Here is a 24,220-nt window from a genome sequence, read left to right on the forward strand (position 1 = left end):
TCTGCATTATTTTTCATAAAAAAACTTTATGTTGAACTTGAAGGCTCCAAGCACGGACTATATATATATAGCCCTCATTGAGGTAAAAAGAAAAGTAAAAAGCCTGCTATCGCTTGCCAAGCTAGCCGTTCCCCCCTCCCCTCCCCCCTCCCACTCCCCACCCCTCCCCCCCTCTCCTCCTCCCCCTCCCCCCTCTTCTCCCCCCTCCCCCCCTCTCCTCCTCCCCTCCCCCCCTCTTCTCCCCTCCCCCCCTCTTCTCCCCTCCCCCCCTCTTCTCCCCTCCCCACCCTCTCCTCCCCTCCCCCCCCGTTCCCCTCCCCTCCCCTTCCTCCTCCCCTCCCCTCCCTTCCCCCGCCCGGCAATGCCGGGTACTTTCCATGGCCAGCTGTACGTGGGCTGCTCGAGGGTTGGAAAACCAAGCAATCTTTATGTCTTGGCACCAAGTAAGAAAACCAGAAATGTTGTATACCAAGAGGTCTTGAGAAATTGAAAATTGACAAAACGTCATGTAGGAAATGTAATGTGATATTGCTCTAAAATATACATGTTCTTTTCATCATATATTTGTCTTATTCTTATTCAACCCGGGCGAAGCCGGGTACCTCAGCTAGTATATATATATATACACAGTCACGTGAAAAAGTAAGTACACCCCATGTAAAGTTTTGATTTTTTCAACATATTTCAACATACAGCTATTTGATCTTCATTTCAACAATATTGATAGATAAAGGTGATATAATATAACAAATATCATGAAACATTTACATTTTGTAGTCCAATGCATAATTTAAATAAACATAAATGCAAATTTCGCATGTGGAAAAAGTAAGTACACCCCCACATTTATCACGACTTCAAATCCCTAAAATTAGAATCACTTGCACTTTTTTCAAATGCACCATTTCTTCCAGACAATTGTTGAAATTAAAAAATATTTTAGTATCCACAAATGTATTTCTTTAGTTTACAGTGGAACAAAACAAAAAAAGCTGAAAAAATGACTAAATCTTAGCTTATTCCACACAGAAATCCGAAAATGGCCCGGACAATATTATTGGCACCTTTTAGAAGTTGTGAGGAATAATTAGATTTCAAGCAGGTGATTCTCCTTTACTTTGGAATTTAACTCACCTGTGGTGAGTTGCAGGTGCCTGCAATATAAAAATCACTCATTCAACCAGTTTGAACAGAGAAAAGGAGTCATTCTGCTGTTTTGTGTCACTGTGTGTACCGCAATGAGCATGGAGAAGAGAAAGAAAACCAGAGAATTGTCTGAGAAGGTCAGACACAAGATTGTAGCCAAGCATGGACAATCTCAAGGCTACAAGTCCATCTCCAGAGACATTGATGTTCCTGTGTGCACCATACGCAATGTTATCAGGAAGTTTAAGGACCATGGCCCTGGAGCCAAACTCCCTGGACGTGGCCGCAAGCGAAACCTTGATCGAAGATTGCTGCGAATGATTGTTGGAATGGTGGAGAAAGCACCTCAATCAACTGCCAATCAGATTCAAGCTGATCTTCAGACACAAGGTACGACAGTTTCAACAAGCACATCTGTCACCAAATCAATGAAAGGAGACTCAGGAGCACCACATTGCTGCTGAGAGAGAGACAAAAGAAAGCCCGACTGGAGTTTTCCAAAACACACCTGAACAAGCCAAAATCCTTCGGGGTGAATGTCCTGTGGACAGATGAGACCAAATTAGAGGTTTTTTTTGGAAAGCACATCATCTCTATGTTTACAGAAAACAAAATGAAGCTTTCAAAGAAAAGAACACCTTCTCTGCAGTCAATCATGGAGGAGGTTCAGTGATGTTTTGGGGTTGTTGTGCTCCCTTTGGTACTGGGTGTCTTCAATGTGTGCATGGCATCATGAAATCAGGAGATTACCAAGGCATTTTGGAGTGCAATGTTCAACCCATTGTCAGAAAGCTGGGTCTCTGTCAAAGACCATGGGTCTTGCAGCAGGATAATGACCACAAACACACTTCACAAAGCACCCAGGAATGGTTCAAGATAAAACGCTGGACTGTTCTGAAGAGGCCAGCAATGATTCCAAATCTAAATCCCATTGAACACTTGTGGGGAGATCTGAAAACAGCAGTTGGGAGAAGGTAACCTTCAAATCTGGGAGAACTGCAGCAGTTTGCACAAGAAGAGTGGGCTAAACTGCAAGTAGAAAGGTGTAGGAAGCTCATTCATGGCTGTAGGAAGTGCTTGACTGCAGTTATTTTGTCCAAAGGTTGTGCTACCAAATATTAAATCTCGGGTGTCAATAATTTTGTCAATGCCATTTCGTTTTATTTTCCGATTTAAAAGGATATATTAAGTTCTGAATCCAAAACAACGGTTCTGTAATATTAACAGTAAAATAAAGAATTGTGGAAACCAAATAATTTTGTCAATTTCAACTTATTTTTAGGGAAAATTTTGAGTTATTTGAAAAATTTGCAAGGGTGCCATTATTTTTGGCCACAACTGTTTATGTGTGTGTATATATATATATATATATATATATATATATATATATATATATATATATATATGTATAATAATATATATAGTGTATGTTTATATATATACACACATATATATATATATTGTTATGAATTTGGTAGAGCAATATCTAGAGCTAGGTAGATCTGAATAGGTAGGTATTCGGCTGTCGTGACAGGGACTCTACATGTAATAAGTTCTTGATGTTTAGGCGTTTGTCGGGGTAAGATGTATGATTGTGGATCTACCTGGAGGTCCGAGTGTTAAATAGTGAGGGATTAAAGGTAACGCCCCTGTGAGTCTCACCTGGTAGTCAAACCTTTGTCCATTATGGCACTGCAAACCACATAAACATTAGTTAGGTCCTTAGCGCAACATTAAATAATTCCCTTTCCCTGACATTGACTTCGTAATAAATAGACAGGAAACCAGGCCAAAGACACCGCCACGGTTGGCCGCCGCCGTTCGCACCTCAAAGGCCTACCAACCTCGCGTGTTACGTGTTACAAAACGACCGCGGGGGGGTCGCGGACGGGAGATGTCAGGAGTCGCATGCCGCAGAGGGCGTGACCTGGGCGAGTTGGGAGGCTGTGATTGGCTGAGGAGTGCGCCAATGTGACGTCATCGGCCACCAATATATGCGACGGTCGGACGCCATTTCAAGGAGTTGAGTTCGTGGGAGACGCAGGCAGACGCAGGCAGACGCAGGCAGTCCAGAGAGTACACAGGGAGTTCGTTGGAGCACACAGTCGACGCGGAGACACAGTTGGTGGAAAAGCTCCCCGAAGGCAGTTGGTGGAAAAGCTCCCCGAAGGCAGTTGGTGGAAAAGCTCCCCGAAGGCAGTTGGTGGAGAGTTCGTTAGCACACCAAGCACACAGAGCACGCGACAGTTCGCAGCAGTTCGTTGCAAGTCGAGCCCTCCGTTGAACCATTTGCACGGGCCTTGTGGAGATCGTCCTCGTGTGAAGCTGCTGGCCACGCGTCGGACGCGTGGTGCTTGGAGCGGGGCCTCGTGGAGCTTGGAGCGAAGGACCTGGTGGTGTGCGATCGGGCCAAAAGGAGCGGTGTGGACGGCCGCCACCAAGACAACCAAAAGACAGATAAGCCGCATCCGCGTACATTTGAATGACGTGACGTGTTATTTTTGTATTCATAATCTCCCTCGTATCGTGTTTGCTGTCAGTCGTGTGGGGACGTCCCGATTTAGAGTTATTAGATTTACCGGCGCGGCTTTTTCACTGTCTTTACTTTTCAATAATAAATCCTTGTATTATTTTCTGTATATATCTGAACGCAGTTTTCCTGGGTGTTTCATTTTAATAGGTAAGGTTGCGGAGCCTTCGCTGTGTCCCGCCATTCCGCGCGTTTGTGTTGAACTTGAATCCGCAATTGAGTTTTCGCCTCGGGAGTTAAAGTCTCGCAAATCGGTCATCCGTAACTGTGGTGTTAATCACGGTTGCGTAACAAGTGGTGTCAGGAGTGTAGGATTTGAACCCGTCGGACAAATTTTTTTGTCCGCGGCGAGACATCGACACGGTCGGACAAATTTTTTTGTCCGCGGGGCGACATCGACACGGTCGGGCGTACATTGCGCCCGACGTTCGAACGCAGAATTGTTATAGTTGAGGCGGAGAAATTTGATAATCAATTGGGCAAACGGAGCGCGATATCGCGTCTTCGTCAAATTTAAATTGTGTTTCAGGAATTATTAAAATAAATACGCGCGCGGGGAACGACCTTCCGAAAAGCGGATGTCGGAGGTCGACGAAATGGAAGTACGCAGCGAGGCCTCCGTCAGCGTCGGGAGTGAGCCGGAAATAGGGGAATTAAATGTCGAGGTGAGCCTTGGAACCTCCCCCGTCCCGAGCACCAACTTATCCCCCTCCCCCACCGGGGAGTCGGGAGTAGTAGGAACGGCCCCGACAACCGACCAGATGTTGGGTCAATTGTTTCGAATAATGGAAAGGATGGAAAATATAATGGAGTCGCAGGGGAGGGAATGGCGGAAATGGAGTATAAAAATTGATGGGCTGGCAAACAAAATGGGGGATGATGGGGAGACCGCAGGTGCACAGGTGGATGGGGAATGTCCACAGGTGGATGGGGAATGTGTACAGGTAGATGGGGAATGCCTGCAGGTAAACGTGGAGTGTCCACAGGTGAGCGGGGAAGGAAATTTGGAATGTGAGAGTTGTAATGAGGAATGTTTCCCACATTCTGGCCTGGTTGTTTATCGGGACCGTGTGGATGTCACAACACCCCAACCGGGGGATGAATTTGGAATTGTGCAGCACCAGGGCGGTGGTGCGGAGCAAGAGGGGGTAGAGTTTTTGGGGGTCCATGCGATAGAGCCGGACCGGGTATTTATTGGGGATATTGATCAAAGCCTGGCGGGGCCAGGAATGATTTGTGATGAGGATGATTTGATCCAGCGGCTGGAGACCTGTGACAGTCCCATGGAGGTAGAGCTTGTTCAGGCCCAAAGGAGCCTGGGTGATGAGGTGAGTTGGTCCGAGGAGGTGGTTGGAATGACCGAGGGGACGCTCACTGTACACTGCTATTTGGAAACAGAGGCTCCAAAATTGGACAACCAGTTGGGGGAGTGTGTTGGCTCCGGGCTGGATTTGGATCTTGGAGGATCGGGAGATAGAGCTTCTGGAGATTTGGTCCCTGTAGGGAATTTGGATCAACTGCAGGGAGGGGCAGAACAACCGGTGGTAGAGGTTGTTCCCTGCAGCTGCGGTTTGGCAGTGGGAATGAAAATTTGTAAAATAAAATTACAATGGGAACTTGATTTGGAGCAGCCATGGTTTGGATTGGTCCCCGGGCTGCGGGATCTGGATATGGAGAGGTCATGGGTGATGGCCTCGGGCAAAAGTTGCCCCTTTCAAAATTTGGGTATGCCAGCCAGCTGGGGGGCTGTGATGGCGAGATTTGGACGTGGGGTCCAGCCTTGGGTGTCGAGGTACGACCTGGGTCCCACGGGGGGTCTGGTGGAGTGTGGCGTCCCTTGTCCGTCGGGGCGCCGTCCGAGCTGGTGGCTCGGGCCGGCAGGGTCACCGGACCCTGGTGGGGGTTAAGACCTCCAGGGGGGGTCCGAGGTGGTTTCTCAAGCCTGGGATGGCAAATATTGAGGACCACTAGGGGGAGGTGTTGTGGGTCGCGCTTTGGTGGTGGCACTGCGGACGGCCAACTTGGGACTGATGTGGTGATCACCCGGGCATGCGACCTGACACCCTCTCCCTGAGACTCTGGGACAACCAGCATGTGGTGACCTGGCATGGTGGTTGGTCTATGGACGCGGGTCAAACCGAATGGACAGGGATGGAGATAGCCTGCCGGACAACCATTGGGGCATCTGTGGAACATGATGGTGTGAGTGACCTTCCACAGATGCTCCGTTATGATTTATGGACTCTCGGGTTGGGAAGAGAGCCATGGGGATGTGAATCGGGAGATGTGTAACGAGCCGAGCATATGGGCCATGCTCGGCTGGCATGTGTATGGCAAAGCATCCTTCTTTGGTGAGGTTAGTGAAATGTGATAAATGTTTAGCATGGGTAATCTGTGGGTTAGATGGAAATTTAAGGGTGGATTTTGAAATGCCATGGTGGACACTGTACAGTGACGCCATTATTGATCCAGGTGTGTAGACCAAAGTGTTGGAGGCTGTGATAAAATTAATAGGGTAGCAAGACACAGCTTTCAACTGGTTGCGGGGGCAACTGTGCTGATATTTGGGACGCGGGATGATGGGGATGTAGTTGTGTAGCCTGAGGGTCAACGTGGTGCTGTGCGTGTCCGAGGTGTGTGGACCATGTCTTCTGGGTGGGTCTCCTGGTGGAGCATGGCTGTTGACTGGACCTTGGTGTGGTCAAGTGTGGGTGAGCACTGGGGGGCTGCAGTTCTGTAGTCGGACTGGGGGATGATGGGGAGGTGCAGGGGACGTGGCTGTAGGGATGCCACGCACTGCGACCGTGCCCCCCAGGGCCGAGGTTGTGTGTGCGGTAGTGTGTGTTTTGGCAGCAAGTGCTCACCACATTGGCCAGCTGGGGCTGCTGCAGCTGTGTTCCTCGCAGGGGGGGCCGAAGGATGGATGGTGGGTCGCACCCTTATGGACACTCATGGGCCATGTTGGCGTTTTGACTGCTCACCTTGTCCCGGTGACCCTTGCACGGTAGAGGTGCAGAGCTGTCGTGGCCACAGGTAGTTGTGTAGTGATGATCACCGTTGGATGCGGATCCACATACCTGCCAGTGTAGTGGGGACAAAAGAGAAATTTGGAAGTATTTGGTAGGCCCAATGTGAAATTTTGGGAATTGTATGGGTGGATGACACTCTTGGACCTGACCAACCTGCAACTACCTGCACTTGAGGTGAGTGTTTTGAGGAGTACTGTCCCAGGCTTCAGGACTTGCTTTGGGAAATTGGGGACATGTAATTTGGAGTTGGGAGGTGAGAGCGAGTGATGACATGGCCGGTGAGGGGATGGAATGGGAGCCACAGTGTCTTGTGGGTGGCGTATGTTTTTGTGTTGTGGTTAGGTGTTTTGATGTGGTCGTGAGAGTGGAACCTGGAGAGTGAGTGATGATTATTGGAGATAATGAGGGGCGATAATTGTGCTTTTTGGAAATGTGCTAATGGAAATGTGTAAGGATTCAATGATTCGAACTGTGAATGGGATTTCACATTGGCAGGCCATGGCAAGCCTTGTAACACCTTTTACACCATCTATGAATTGTACTGAATTGTGCTGAGTTGTGTGGAGAATTGAATGGCAGCGGGGGAGGAAGTGTGTTTTGGGGTCTTGTGGGTGGGGAAGGTGTGTGTGTCCGCAGGTACAGAGCAAGCTCTGAGGAGCGATGCCTGCGGGCCCCCCTCTGCGGCAATTACCCCTGGCAGCCGGTGGTAACTGGAAATTGGAGCTCGTCGGTGGAGGGTCTGGTTGGGCGCCGCGGGGTGAGGAAGTCCCCCGGTGACCCGTGTTGCTGCGCGAAAGCAGGAGGCAAAGGAGCCTGGTGTGTGTGGAGACCCTCACCGGCGAGGTAACGGCGGAAAGGGGCTGTTGGGCTGTCATGGGGCCAAGAGGTAAAGGGGGGGGGGCAATGAACTTGTAAGTCGGTTGACTTGTTTTTGGGACTGCGGGCACCACAGCCTGATGCGCCCCCACCATCTTTTTGTGCGGTACCTCCCCGCTGCCTAGTTGAGGAATGCACACACACGTGAATGACATCAATGCCATGGTCCTGCAGGGGGGTGTATTGAAGAAGAACCTTATTGATTTTTGAAATGCCTTGATGACCTATGGAATGAGAATGAGTGGTTAAGGGGTCTGTGTAGCATGAATGTGGGCGAAATCCACCGAGCCGTGTCACTCACCTGTAACATCTGGACAGGGCCCGTGGAAATTTAGGGGGATGCATTGGGGATGGCCCCGCAGGTAAGGTTGTGTCTTGTGGCATCCACCGGGGGACGCGGTCTGTAGACCGGGGTATGTACAAAGGTTAGAGTTTTGAGTTTGGAAAGATGGTTAAGTTTTGTGGTTAAGTTAGTGTTGTGTGTTGTTGTTTCCTCCCTCCACAGGAACAACGAAGAAAATGTACATACTTGCATGATGGTTAAGGGATTCAGCATGTTAAGGAAGTGTAGGTAGGTAGTCCGACTCACTTCCCACAGCCCTTCCTGATTTATTTCATAGGTTAATTAAGTGTGTGACAGTAAGTGTTAAGGCTGGAATGGTAGCGCCTGCGGTGAACCTTGCAGGAGCTACGGTTCCAGGGGGGGGGCTGTGTTATGAATTTGGTAGAGCAATATCTAGAGCTAGGTAGATCTGAATAGGTAGGTATTCGGCTGTCGTGACAGGGACTCTACATGTAATAAGTTCTTGATGTTTAGGCGTTTGTCGGGGTAAGATGTATGATTGTGGATCTACCTGGAGGTCCGAGTGTTAAATAGTGAGGGATTAAAGGTAACGCCCCTGTGAGTCTCACCTGGTAGTCAAACCTTTGTCCATTATGGCACTGCAAACCACATAAACATTAGTTAGGTCCTTAGCGCAACATTAAATAATTCCCTTTCCCTGACATTGACTTCGTAATAAATAGACAGGAAACCAGGCCAAAGACACCGCCACGGTTGGCCGCCGCTGTTCGCACCTCAAAGGCCTACCAACCTCGCGTGTTACGTGTTACAAAACGACCGCGGGGGGGTCGCGGACGGGAGATGTCAGGAGTCGCATGCCGCAGAGGGCGTGACCTGGGCGAGTTGGGAGGCTGTGATTGGCTGAGGAGTGCGCCAATGTGACGTCATCGGCCACCAATATATGCGACGGTCGGACGCCATTTCAAGGAGTTGAGTTCGTGGGAGACGCAGGCAGACGCAGGCAGACGCAGGCAGTCCAGAGAGTACACAGGGAGTTCGTTGGAGCACACAGTCGACGCGGAGACACAGTTGGTGGAAAAGCTCCCCGAAGGCAGTTGGTGGAAAAGCTCCCCGAAGGCAGTTGGTGGAAAAGCTCCCCGAAGGCAGTTGGTGGAGAGTTCGTTAGCACACCAAGCACACAGAGCACGCGACAGTTCGCAGCAGTTCGTTGCAAGTCGAGCCCTCCGTTGAACCATTGGTGCACGGGCCTTGTGGAGATCGTCCTCGTGTGAAGCTGCTGGCCACGCGTCGGACGCGTGGTGCTTGGAGCGGGGCCTCGTGGAGCTTGGAGCGAAGGACCTGGTGGTGTGCGATCGGGCCAAAAGGAGCGGTGTGGACGGCCGCCACCAAGACAACCAAAAGACAGATAAGCCGCATCCGCGTACATTTGAACGACGTGACGTGTTATTTTTGTATTCATAATCTCCCTCGTATCGTGTTTGCTGTCAGTCGTGTGGGGACGTCCCGATTTAGAGTTATTAGATTTACCGGCGCGGCTTTTTCACTGTCTTTACTTTTCAATAATAAATCCTTGTATTATTTTCTGTATATATCTGAACGCAGTTTTCCTGGGTGTTTCATTTTAATAGGTAAGGTTGCGGAGCCTTCGCTGTGTCCCGCCATTCCGCGCGTTTGTGTTGAACTTGAATCCGCAATTGAGTTTTCGCCTCGGGAGTTAAAGTCTCGCAAATCGGTCATCCGTAACTGTGGTGTTAATCACGGTTGCGTAACAATATATATATATGTACACGCGCGCACACACACACACACACACACACACACACACACACACACACACACACACACACACACACACACACACACACACACACACACACACACACACACACACACACACACACGTTACCCTCACAAATGATGCCATATGGCCACCAATGAGGGAAAGAAAAGTGATCAAGAATATATTCAACAGACCATCCTTGTGATGTGGTACTGCCTTTTTACAGGACAGGACAAAGTACGTGCTTTCAACGCAATGTCTAATTGTGCGCCTGGAGTGCGTGACATTCACATGGGCACCCATCTCGTCCTTCTGGCTGAGCTGCACGATTTATGAATAAAATAACCAAACACATGAAAGGTGCATAAATCTGAGTTTGCATTCAAGCTGAATAGTGTTGATTCAGAGTTATAAATTTGGTTGAAAATTTACGACCTGCATTCAATTCAAATGGCAATACGGTATAATTTTAAGAGGCTGAAAAGACATGCCTTAAACATACAATAACCCCCCTGACACTTAGTGGCAAATTAAACACCCAGCAACCATTAATTCAGCACCCAGACACTCATCTACAACAAGCAGCACCAATCCATTCTACCTATCGACCACCCATGGATGCGTGGAATGGTTCCAAATCCAGACTGCTATGTGCTGTGTGCAAAAACCATGCTTCATCCCAGGGCATGCCATGACTAAGTCACAGGTTGATTGAAACGCCTTGGACAGATTGCACACATCACCTTGAGAAATAAATCCTAAACCACATCAGGAAGTTTATATTATGAACCAAGTAAATAATGTTTGATTTATCGATAGAGGTGTTGGGTTAGCCCTGGTGTTGGAACCCTGGTGTTGGGTTAGCGGCTAGGGTGCCGGCTTAGGATCCTAGGATCCTGGGTTCGAATCCCGTTCGATCGCTGAATTAACGCCAGGGGGGTTGACTCAGCCTGTCATCCTTCCGAGGTCGGCTAATTGAGTACCAGTTCACTGGTAATTCCCTGTTTGTCGTTAAAGGCAGCAAAAAGGGTTGGCGTCAGGAAGGGCATCCGGCCGTAAAACATTGCTTCAAAAAGGGGACCAAAAAACAACAACAACCACGGTTCCCGAAAAAGGCCAACCCCTGCTTTGCGGGGAAAAATGGCCTCTAAACGGTGGTTTTTTTTATCGATAGAGGAAATACAAAACTTTGTCAAAGCTAGTTTTGATGGTCAATTTGAATGCGATATTTTAGCAACTGAAAGTTGACAAATGTATGCTTGCTGATATAGGAAGCAGAGTAAAATTTATGTATAAGGCATTTAGCCCTTCATTGTAGTAAGAGTCTCTTGCTGGAATGAAGTGCTAACACCCAAAATGTCAGCTGGCAGGATAGCCCAGAAGTACACACACTCACCTATGAGCAGTCAAGTCTGGCTGGGTTAGAATCTCGGCCCAGCTATAAACTTTCATCCCAGTGTTCCACAGGCAGGGTCATTCATCACATACCCATCATTCATCAGCAGTTCCTCGGATGGAAGTTGAACTGGGCGACCCATCTGGAGGAATTAGTTGGCGCGCGTTATAGATTCCACGGCGTCCTTCGCAAAGATGTGGCGACCTATCGCCGACGTTTACTGGCCAAATTCAAACTCTGGCTCTAGCCTACAGTCTTTGTCATATTTCAATTTGCAAATCCTATCGTTGGGTTCATCAACTGGTGAACTGGTGAACTCCCAATTTTAATGGTTGATCTGATGGTGATGGATGAGTAGCACCTTGTCTGAATTGGCCAATGGAAATATTCTTGAAAGTGCCACCACGTTTTCTGATAATTGTTTCAAAACTGATACAACTTAAAGGTAAAACATTCGGTATTTTTTACATCAATATATCAATGTAAATTCATTTTGTAATGACTCTTCCTCTTCTCAATTTTTCTTATTGAGCTCATGATTAGAATCGTACCGTGACAGCTTTTTTCACGCTTTCTTTCCATTCATATTCTCCCTTTTCCCCATGTCTGATTTTACTTCATCATTATAATGTGTTTCCACAGTCATTGTCATAATTTTGCATTAAAATGTTTGTCATTTTAAAAAGCGAAAAGAAGAGACTAAACCGGAAAATGATCGACTTGTTTTATCGATTTCACTGCAACTGTCAAATCAAGATATGCTGATACTGTATTCAGCTCTTTTCTCCCCGATTACATATTTTTCAATGACATGTTCTTACATTTGTCTTTACTAGGGCATGCCCGTACTATATATATAGGACGTGCCCGTAAGTGCGTGATGTTACCGTACAATGAATGTATCGTCCCGACGCCGCAGCTCGGATGGCGCTGCAGTTAATCGGGCCCCCAAATTCCTCATCGACGATAACTAAACAATATATTATATGAATCGCACCGTACATACCTCCTTCTAGATCTTGTTCTTGTCTTGATATACTCACTCAGGCTCACTCTATCACGACTGAGTCCTCCCAGCTCCTCCAAATGGCGCCCGCTAGCCGCTACGTAAGTCCGGAAGTGACGTCCTCATTTGACTGTCCGGAAGGTCGCAAATCGCAGTTACGATGAATCGCAAATTAGTTTTAATTAGTTTTAAAACATAGTTTAACGGCAACATAGTTTGCCGACGGGAAATAAATGAATACGCTCTCAAATGTGCCATCCGAGGCAGAGTCTGTTCGCCACGTTCGGCACACGTGATAGCTCGCTGCTCTCTGATTGGTTGAATCGTTTTTTGGACATAGCTCGGTAACTACTTCTGCGATTAATTTAAAACCTTGAAAAGGCACATCCTCGGGTCCCCAGCAATATACCTGGCAAGTTTCAAGTATATCGGACCGGTAGTTGTCGAGAAACAGCGGTCACAGACATACAAACATACAAACATACAAACGTACAAACAAACATACACACAGAGATTAGTGGAATTATAGATAGATAAAACATCCCCTGACATTATGTGGGAGCACGACTTTTGAGTCTGGCACAAGTATGATGAGCCAATAGCAATTTTAATGGAACATTGCCCTTGTATTTTTAGAAATACAGCATTAACTGGAACGGCACTTGGTAGAGCGCATACCTCCGCAACGTTGAACAGTTTACGTTTTGTATCCCACTGATAGGCCGGATCTGCATCCAGGCATTGACCAAAATCTAATTGGCTTGTTCTTGTCACACCCAAATCATCCACCAAGGTTCATCTGAATCCATCCACAACTGTTTGAGATATCATGCTATATATCATTTTTGGCCCTATCCGTTATACTCAATAGTGAAGAATCACTTGGGAATTAAAAAAATTTGAGTATCCGGATTCAGATCTTCACCAAAATCGAATCAATTAGTCCTTGTCACATACCCAACCTGCCCACAAAGTTTCATCGAATACGTCCATAAATGTATATATATATATATATCATGCTATATATCATTTTTGCCCTATCTTTCAATGGTGAAGAATCACTTGAGAATTAAAAAAATTGGAGTATCCAGATTCAGATCTTCACCAAAATCGAATCGGCTTGTTCTTGCTACACACCCAACCTGCCCACCAAGTTTCATCTGAATCTGTCCACAAGTTTTTGAGATATCGTGCTATATATCGCTTTTGGCTTGATCTCTCAATGGTGAAGAATCACTTGAGAATTAAACAAATTCGAGTATCCAGATTCAGATCTTCACCAAAATCGAATCAATTAGTCCTTGTCACACACCCAACCTTTCCACCATGTTTTGTCCGAATCCATCCATAAATGTTTGAGATAACCTGCTGACAGATAAACAGACAGACAAACAGGAGGGAAAACATAACCTCTGAAAGTGAAAACCTAACATCACTCCCATACCCCAACCAAACTAGGGAGTAACAGCAAGTTTATACAAATATATTGCATCAAATCCAAATGGTAAAAAAAATTTTTTTTTTTAAAGCTCAGCAAAAACAAGCAAAAGAGATTACAGCAAAGCAGGGTTTGCTTCCTGATGCAGTGCAGCAGCATTATTGCATCACAAGCAAAGCTTCGACCATGCTTTATGCAAACTTCATGCTCCGCAAGCAGAGGTTAAACTGGCAGAGGCGTGGAGGGATTGGGAAGATGCTAACCTAGACGACTTTTTCTGACACCTCATGTGTTTGGCCTGAGCTGATTGCTTGGCCACGCCACTGTGCCATGAGGGATGAGGAGGAAAGAATGTAATATGGGAGATAGAGGTTGGGGGAGAGGAGGCAGCAGGTAAGGCAGAGAAAAAATTCATAGACATAACAATTGTCACGATTTTACAGCAAGGATAACCTATAATGATATGCAAGTGGTTGAATACAACAGGAATGTCAAATAAACCATAGTAACTACAATTATATCGAATATGGGAAAAATGCAGCATTATCCATCTTCAGTTTTTTTGTTTTTTTTAAACTGAGTTCACATATCATCCTGAAAAGTGAACAGGTGCATCCGCAACTCAAATGTTTGAATGATGAACGTTCATTGTGGTTTGAATGAGTTGAACTGTGTGAATAAAACCAGTCGGTGCTGTGACAGAAGCAACGCCATCGACGGATGATTAATGTTTACAGCATCGTTCGCATTTCGTAGTTTACTTCGGGGATATTCTTTGCATTGTTTTTGCAATGTTGGCAAGAAATTATAGAGCTATTTCAGATAATCTAATAACAATGGATAAATAATTTAACCAATAAACTTGCAGGGTCAGCTGATGTTGAAGCAAAAATGCCACTGTATGGTTGTAATAGGAGTCGATGGATACGCAATCTCCGACATAAGTTTAAATAGTTAACGAACTCATCGACTTTGAAGAAACATCAGCATTGCTCAAAGGAAGAGACGATAGTTCCTGTCGAAACAATTTAATGGATTCCCCTGTTTGTTCCTCCTTTGTCCTGTCTGCAGAACCATCATCCTGAAACTGTTAAATCCCACTCTCAGAAATCCGTGATTTCAAGCAGCCGGTACGCAGTCATCATATGTCATCCTCTATAGTCTATCCTTAGCCACAATCTTTAAAACCAAACCTCTTCACCTGTAGTTTGCTGAGTTTCCTACCTCCATCCCACCCCCACATCTTTCCCCACTTTTAATATTCTCATCAATGTCCTACTTATTGTGTCCGAGAGTTGACCGTCAGATCATAACCTCTGTCACCTTGCAATTTACATGAGCCTCGATCTTGGAAATAAAAACGTGGCAACGAATACACTGGGTGGTTTCCCATTGGCCGAGCAGCAGTCGCGAGTGAGGACATTTAGAATTCAGTCAGGGTGCCAACTCTTTTCAAAAATAACTGCGAGACCTTTTAACAACCACAAGCGAGTGCCAGCGAAACGCTGGGCCGGTCGGCTAAAAATCCCCTCTAAAAGAGCATCATTGTTTGTCTTGAGGAGACAAAAGCGCATCATTGTCTAAATTTCTAAAAGAACACAAAACTTTGCTGCAACATTCTACCTACAGTCACGTGAAAAATTAAGTACACCCCATGTAAAGTTTTGACTTTTTCAACATATTTCAACATACAGCTATTTGATCTTAATTTCAACAATATTGATAGATAAAGGTGATATAATATAACAAATAGCATGAAACATTTACATTTTGTAGTCTATTGTATAATTTAAATAAACATAAATGCAAATTTCGCATGTGGAAAAAGTAAGTACACCCTTGGCTCTAATAGGTGGTATTGCTCCCTTTGGCAGAAACAACCTCAAGTAGGCGTTTCTTATAACTGTCTGCCAGTCTCTGACATCGACTGGGAGAAATTCTTGCCCACTTCTCCATGCAGAATTCTTTCAGCTGTGCGATGTTTGAGGGGTTTCTTGCATGCACAGCTCGTTTCAAATCCCCCCACAACATGTCGATGGGATTTAGATCCGGGCTTTGACTTGGCCATTCCAGAACGCTCCATTTATTTCTTTTCAGCAATTCCTTGGTGGATTTACTGGTATGTTTAGGGTCATTGTCATGTTGCAAGGTCCACCTTCGGTTGAGCTTCAACTCTCCGACAGATAGCATCACATTATCCTCAAGCACCCTCTGGTACAATGAAGAATTCATAGTGGATTCTATGATAGTGAGCTGCCGAGGCCCTGATGCAGCAAAGCTGCCCCAAACCATAATATTTCCACCACCATGCTTTTCAGTTGGTATCAAGTTCTTGTGGTCAAATGCTGTCTTTGGTTTTCGCCAAACATGCCTTCTGGTACTGTGGCCAAATAGCTCTACCTTTGACTCATCTGTCCAGAGCACATTGTTCCAGAAGTGCTGGTCTTTGCCTAGGTGTTCATTGGCAAACTTTAGTCTTGCCCTGATGTTCTTTCTGGACAGCAAAGGTTTCCTCCTGGCACACCTCCAATGTATATCAAATTTGTGCAGCCTCTTTCTTATGGTAGACTCGTGCACTTTGACATCAACAGTGGCAAGAGCTACCTGTAGGTCCCGTGATGACATTCTAGGGTTCTTAGAGACTTATTTCAGCATCTTGCGGTCCGCTCTCAGGCTAAACTTGCTGGGGCGGCCTGGCCTGAACAAGTTGGCAGTTGTTTGGAATCTTCCCCACTTGTAGATGATCTTCCGGACAGTCGAATGATTGATTTCAAATTGTTTGGAGATCTTTTAAAATCCCTTCCGAGACTCGTAGGCATCTATAACCTTCTTTCTGAAGGCCTCAGAGAGCTCTTTTGATCTAGGCATGGTGATGCCGCACACTTCAACAACAAAGAGCAAACCAAACGAAATGTCTGAGGTTTAAATAAGACATGTTCCTCCAAGATCCTCTCTAACGATGTTCTAATCATTTGCACCTGAGCTGGTGCACCTGATTCTAATTTTAGGTTTTTGAAGTAGTGATAAATGTGGGGGTGTACTTACTTTTTCCACATGCGAAATTTGCATTTATGTTTATTTAAATTATACAATGGACTACAAAATGTAAATGTTTCATGATATTTGTTATATTATATCACCTTTGTCTATCAATATTGTTGAAATGAAGATCAAATAGCTGTATGTTGAAATATGTTGAAAAAGTCAAAACTTTACATGGGGTGTACTTACTTTTTCACATGACTGTATGAAGCAACAAGATGGCAGATTGCCATTGAATCCTAATCCAAGAAGAATCAAATCAGATTGGACAACTTGTAGATGAACATGCTAATTCTACATTGTCCCAAAGGTTGGAGAACGTATGTATGTATGTACGTATGTATGTATGTACAGTGGGGAGAACAAGTATTTGATACACTGCCGATTTTGCAGGTTTTCCCACTTACAAAGCACGTCAAGGTCTGTAATTTTTACCTTCGCAAAAGCGGAAGGTTATGTTTTGATCGCTGTGTATTTATTTGTATGTCTGTGTGTGTGTGTGTGTATGTTATTCGCATAACTCAAAAAGTATTCAACCGAATTGCATGAAATTTGGTGGGATGATTGGTTATTATACGGGACACATTTGATTAGATTTTGGGAGGAATCGGGTCAAAGGTCAAGGTCAAGGTCACGAAAAGGTCAAAATCGTATTTTTGTTGTTCTGTTCCCTACACTCCCATGCCAAGTACAGAACAGTAGCTGCGGTGAAGGTATGCGCTCTACCGAGTGCCCGTTCTAGTTATCATAGGTACACTTCAACTGTGGAAGACGGAATCTAAAACAAAAATCCTGAAAATCACATTGTATGATTTTTAAGTAATTAATTTGCATTTTATTGCATGAAATAAGTATTTGATACATCAGAAAAACAGAACTTAATATTTGGTACAGAAACCTTTGTTTGCAATTACAGAGATCAGACGTTTCCTGTAGTTCTTAACCAGGTTTGCACACACTGCAGCAGGGATTTTGGCCCACTCCTCCATACAGATCTTCACCAGATCCTTCAGGTTTCGGGGCTGTCGCTGCGCAACACAGACTTTCAGCTCCCTCCAAAGATTTTCTATTGGGTTCAGGTCTGGAGACTGGCTAGGCCACTCCAGGACCTTGAGATGCTTCGTACGGAGCCACTCCTTAGTTGCCCTGGCTGTGTGTTTCGGGTCGTTGTCATGCTGGAAGACCCAGCCACGCCCCATCTTCAATGCTCTTATTGAGGGAAGGAGATTGTTGGCCAAGATCTCGCGATACATGGCCCCATCCATCCTCCCCTCAATACGGTGCAGTCGTCCTGTCCCCTTTGCAGAAAAGCATCCCCAAAGAATGATGTTTCCACCTCCATGCTTCACGGTTGGGATGGTGTTCTTGGGGTTGTACTCATCCTTCTTCTTCCTCCAAACACGGCGAGTGGAGTTTAAACCAAAAAGCTCTATTTTGGTCTCATCAGACCACATGACCTTCTCCCATTCCTCCTCTGGATCATCCAGATGGTCATTGGCAAACTTCAGACGGGCCTGGACATGCGCTGGCTTGAGCAGAGGGACCTTACCTTGCGTGCGCTGCAGGATTTTAATCCATGACGGCGTAGTGTGTTACTTATGGTTTTCTTTGATACTGTGGTCCCAGCTCTCTTCAGGTCATTGACCAGGTCCTGCCGTGTAGTTCTGGGCTGATCCCTCACCTTTCTCATGATCATTGAGGCTCCACGAGGTGAGATCTTGCATGGAGCCCCAGACCGAGGGAGATTGACTGTCATCTTGAACTTCTTCCATTTTCTAATAATTGCGCCAACAGTTGTTGCCTTCTCACCAAGCTGCTTGCCTATTGTCCTGTAGCCCATCCCAGCCTTGTGCAAGTCTACAAATTTGTCCCTGATGTCCTTAGACAGCTCTCTGGTCTTGCCCATTGTGGAGAGGTTGGAGTCTGATTGATTGAGTGTGGACAGGTCTGGAGACGGCTTTGCGGTCGGTCTTTGCGGTCTTTGTGGTCGGAGACGGTCTGGAGACGTCTTTTATGCAGATAACGAGTTCAAACAGGTGCAGTTAATACAGGTAATGAGTGGAGAATGGGAGGGCTTCTTAAAGAAAAAACTAACAGGTCTGTGAGAGCCGGAATTCTTACTGGTTGGTAGGTGATCAAATACTTATTTCATGCAATAAAATGCAAATTAATTACTTAAAAATCATACAATGTGATTTTCAGGATTTTTGTTTTAGATTCCGTCTTCCACAGTTGAAGTGTACCTATGATAAAAATTACAGACCTTTACGTGCTTTGTAAGTGGGAAAACCTGCAAAATCGGCAGTGTATCAAATACTTGTTCTCCCCACTGTATGTATGTATGTATGTATATATGTATATATGTATATATGTGTGTGTGTGTATATATATACATATATATATATATATATATATATATATATATATATATATATATATATATATATATATATATATATATATATATATATATATATATATATACATATATATATACACACACACATACACTACAAGGCCAAAGCTTTGTGGACACCCCTTCTAATTCATGGATTCGGCTATTTCAGCAACACCCATTGCTGACAGGTATATATCAAGCACACAGCCATCCAATCGCCATAGACAAACATTGGCAGTGGAATGGGCCGTACTGAAGAGCTCAGTGACTTTCAACGTTGCACCGTCATAGGATGCTACCTTTCCAACAAGTCAGTTCGTCAAATTTCTGCCCTGCAAGAACTGCCCCGGTCAACTGTAAGTGCTGTTATTGTGAAGTGGAAACGTCGAGGAGCAACAACAGCTCAGCCGCAAAGTGGTAGGCCACACAAGCTCACAGAACAGAACCGCCGAATGCTGAAGCACGTAGCTCATAAAAATCGTCTGTCCTCAGATGCAACACTCACTACCGAGTTCCAAACTGCCTCTGGAAGCAACGTCAGCACAACAACTGTTTTTCCGGACCTTCATGAAATGGGTTTCCATGGCCGAGCAGCCGCACACAAGCCTAAGATAACCATGTGCAATGCCAAGTGTCGGCTGGAGTGGTGTAAAGCTCGTCGCCATTGGACTCTGGAGCAGTGGAAACGCGTTCTCTGGAGTGATGAATCACATTTCACCATTTGGCAGTCCAATGGACAAATCTGTGTTTGGCGGATGCCAGGAGAACACGATCTGCCCAAATGCATAGTGCCAACTGTAAAGTCTGGTGGAGGAGGAATGGGGCTGTTTTTCATGGTTCAGGCTTGGCCCCTTAGTTCCAGTGAAAATAAATGTTAACGCCACAGCATACAATGATATTCTAGACGATTGTGTACTTCCAACTTTGGGGCAACAGTTTGGGGAAGGCCCTTTCCTGTTTCAGCATGACAATGCCCCCGTGCACAAATCGAAGACCATCCACAAATGGTTTGTCGAGATCGGTGTGGAAGAACTTGACTGGCCGGGACAGAGCCTTGACCTCAACCCCATTGAACACCTTTGGGATGAATTGGAACGCTGACTGTGAGCCAGGCCTAATCGCCCAACATTAGTGCCCAACCTCACTAATGCTTTTGTGGCTGAATGGAAGCAAATCCCCGCAGCAATGCTCTAGTATCTAGTGGAAAGCCTTCCCAGAAGAGTGGAGGCTGTTATAGCAGCAAAGGGGGGGGGGGGGGGGGGGGGACCAACTCCATATTAATGCCCATGATTTTGGAATTAGATGTTCGACGAGCAAATACGGGTATGATATTCAGGTGTCCACATACTTTTGGCCATGTAGTGTATATATATACAGTATATATATATATTATATATACAGACATGCATATATGTATATATTACATATATGATTACGTAATTCATGCAATCACTACCAATGGAAAAATGGTCACTTTTCCTGTGATATTCAGAGTTATCTATGGATATGATAAACTACTTTTAATCCACATGCTCATCTAAGGGGCATAGCGACCCTCCCCCCTCCCCTACCTCCCTTTGAGGGGTTGACCCTTTTGCACTTCATGGAATTTTTTTTGGCTGTGGTGCAACCAAGCTCGCCTACTCTTCCATAAGGGCACCATGGGATCTTTAACGTCCACCAACTAATGTTGGCAGAAGGGACGCCCAGTTTAAAGTCCATCCGAGGGACAGTACAAACAATAGTTAATCACCCTGCCTGTAAAACACCTGCACGGCAGTTTATAGCTGGGTCGGGATTCAAACCCAGGTTAGACAGGTCGGAGGCGTGTGCATACCTCTAGGCCATCCTAACAGCCCATACGATAAAGCATTGTGAAAATATTAGAGGTATGGTGTTAAATTATCAAAACCCAATGGATATACATTTCCATGAAACAATTGTACTTGAAATGCAATTATGTGTTGGAAAAAGTGAAACCTGTTAATTGGATCAGATCCGAAAAAAAGTCCCACAGATGGGTAATGATTCCACAGCACGATTATTCTTGCAATAACCAGCCATGAACTGATCATCCTGGCATAAAAAGACTTCATCCAAAATATTATGGAGTATGCCTCCTGACTTTGGGCTGGTACGGCCGTTTCCCATTTGCTTCCCTCGAAATAGGTGAGTCCAAAAGCTTTTCATTTGCACTTTTCAGCATGAGATCGAGAATCCAGGGTTTGGTTCTTGCCCACTGCAAGCAGATTTGTGTAATGTCAAACTTTTATTGTTTAACTTCTGGGCTAAATTCACGCAAATGTTATTCCCTGTCTCCATCTATCCCCCAATACCTTTTCTCTTTTCTCGTTGTGACTATCCCCTCGGTCGCCTCCTTCCTGCCACTCCCCTTTCCTGTCATGCTGTCAGGTGACAATGTGTCATTTATTAATCTCTCCCTATTTTAGTTTCTCAACCTTGGTACGCTCTGTCGTTTAACTTTTTGTTTGATGAGCCTCGACATCTTTATTGAAAATATTGGGTCACAATGCCAGGCAAACGTTTCACAAGCCACGTATGAAGCGGAAGATTCTTTCAAGAGAACTTGTTGCGAGAGAGAAAACGATGACGTGGGAATAAAGAACAGTAGGAGAGAATATCTGTGCAGCTAACCTGGATTGCATGTCTTGGATGGATTTCTGCTGCATGGAGGTCTGCTGTGTGTTGCCAGCAAGCTTTGCGGCTGCTGCAGGCCCCGTGGTAACTAATTGCTTCTGCTGCTGCTGCTGCAGCTGCTGTTGCTGCTGTTGCTGCTTGTAGCGAGAGAGGCTGAAGAAAAGGCTGAGGATAGCTTTCAGGTTCCCATGTTGAATCTCTGAAAAGAAATGGAAAGACATGAAAACAGTCATTAAAGCTTACAAGGTAAAAGGTATTTAAAAAGACTACCTTTTGCCATTGTTGTTGCCAGCAGAGTCAATGGTAGACAACAGGTGCACAAGGGTAAGTGAAAGGTTTTTGAACTCGTGTAGCTGGGTTGGACAAGGTGCACACAACAAGCCAAGTCAACTGTTGCTTTTTCTTGTACAAACATGTGCTTTGAACAACAAGACCGATAGTCTAACAATGGCGTAGCTGGGCTTGGATCTGCTCATTGGAGGATCTGCTGTCCCCCTGTCAGGTGACCAGATACTCAGCTCTGATTGGAGGACGTTCGTGAGGGACATACATACATACATACATACATACATACACTGGATGGCCAGACAAGTGCTATTGAAGATGGCATTGCCCTACGGGCTATGCCGTAAAAACTAGGTAAGGTGAAATCTACGACAACCACCGCAGCCAAATATATTTTCATCAGGATCACACTGGATTATTTCATTGGGTCGTTGTGTGAGTATAGGATTGTGGGAGGAACTGAGTTTGATTCAGACTGTGATCCCCGCACACATTACAAAGTATGATGAAGGTCATCCAAGATGAAGCTTGTTCAAGGTCACAAATGATTTGGCAAACTTGGGATTTCAGACGTGAGTGACCATTCTGATTCTGATGTACCATACCCGGTTGCAGAGTGTCGGTGCTGCCGAAGCAGTTTCTTGACGAGGGTTATCCTGGGTGGTTTGCCATTGCCTTTCCAGCAGTAGTTATAGGAGAATTTGGAACTTGTTTAGGGTTCCGGCGATAGCTCGCCTACTCGAAGGACACCGTGGGGTTTTAAACGTCCACCAACTATTATGCCGGCAGACAGAATGCCAGTTTAAGGTCCATCAGAGGATTGGCACACACATTGATGAATCACCCTGCCTGTGAAACACCAGGATGAAAGTTTATAGCTTGGTCGAGATTCAAACCCAGGTTAGACAGCTCAGAGGCGAATGTGCATACCTCTTGCCTAACCTGCTAGCCCGAAGCTGGTAAGAGAGCTTAGATGTATGGGTACTAAGTCTTTGAGCTGTCTCACCTGGATGTTGACACATCAATGGTGTCAGTCTGGCGATTTGCATGCAAAGCAATGTATCAATGTGTGTGCTATTGGTGGATGTTGTTGCTTGGACACCACATTGGTGGACACTAGCACGGGCTGTTGGTGAATGTTAAAGATCCCACGGTGTTATTTGAGAAAAGTAGCCAAGATATTGACTTACTATAAACTGTCAGATTGGTGTTTTGCAGGCAGGGTATTGCCATCACTCAGGTGGATTGTACGCAGTGTACAATTTGCTGAATAGTCTCATACTGTATGCTGAATTGCATAGTTTTCTGAATAACCGCTGGCAGCACACGTCTGCTGGTGGTGTCATTGCTAGAGAGTGTGGCTTTGCTGCTGATGCAGTGCCCCTTGTAGGTTCGGGCAGGAATTGCTGGAATTTGGACAGATTGCACTCTCTGTACATTTGTCATCAATGTGTTACAAGGCATCGAACTTTGCTTCAAAATCATTCCCTTCAAGATTAATCCTGATTAAAAGGAACCGCTTCGTCTTATTTGAGCTGTTCCATGAGCATCACATAAAATAGAAGAGAATAAAAAATGCAATAAATAAATAAGTAAAATGTGAAAACTCTGTGAAATAAAATAAATAAAAATAACTAAACTGAATAAATAAATAAACTGTGAAAGCTCTGTGAAATAAAATAAATAAATAGATTAATTGAAAAAATAATTAAACTCTGTGAAAACTCTGTGATATAAAATAAATAAACCATGAAACCTCTGTGATTTAAAATAAATAAATAAATGACTAACTTGAATAAATAATTAAACTGTGAAAGCTCTGTGATATAAAATAAATAAATAAATAGAATAAATAATTAAACTCTGTGAAAGCCCTTTGAATTAAAATAAATAAATAGAATAAATAAATAAACTGTGAAAGCTCTGAGAAATAAATAAATAAATAGAATAAATAATTAAACTGTGAAAGCTCTGTGATATAAAATAAATAAATATAAGAGAATAAATAATTAAACTCTGTGAAAGTCCTTTGAATTAAAATAAATAAATAAATAAATAGAATACATAAATTAACTGTGAAAGCTCTGTGATATAAAATAAATAAATAAATAGAATAAATAAATAAACTGTGAAAGCTCTGTGAAATAAAATAAATAAATAGATTAATTGAAAAAATAATTAAACTCTGTGAAAACTCTGTGATATAAAATAAATAAACCATGAAACCTCTGTGATTTAAAATAAATAAATAAATGACTAACTTGAATAAATAATTAAACTGTGAAAGCTCTGTGATATAAAATAAATAAATAAATAGAATAAATAAATAAAC

At 44.7% G+C, this 24,220-nt stretch overlaps 1 protein-coding gene across 1 annotated transcript in view; it reads right to left on the bottom strand.

The window, feature by feature from the left end:
• LOC137412026 (neuron navigator 2) overlaps positions 1-24,220 on the bottom strand; it is a gene marked incomplete in the record, with an annotated part of 519,476 nt that overhangs the window by 309,051 nt on the left and 186,205 nt on the right. Inside the window, 2 exon segments of the mRNA XM_078769766.1 lie at positions 13,769-13,828; positions 21,601-21,802. Of these exon segments, the coding sequence (XP_078625892.1) occupies positions 13,769-13,828; positions 21,601-21,802 (262 nt within the window).

Source organism: Myxine glutinosa, chromosome 1 (genome assembly GCF_964187855.1).
Source record: "Myxine glutinosa chromosome 1, kmMyxGlut1.1, whole genome shotgun sequence".
Lineage (NCBI taxonomy): Eukaryota > Metazoa > Chordata > Myxini > Myxiniformes > Myxinidae > Myxine > Myxine glutinosa.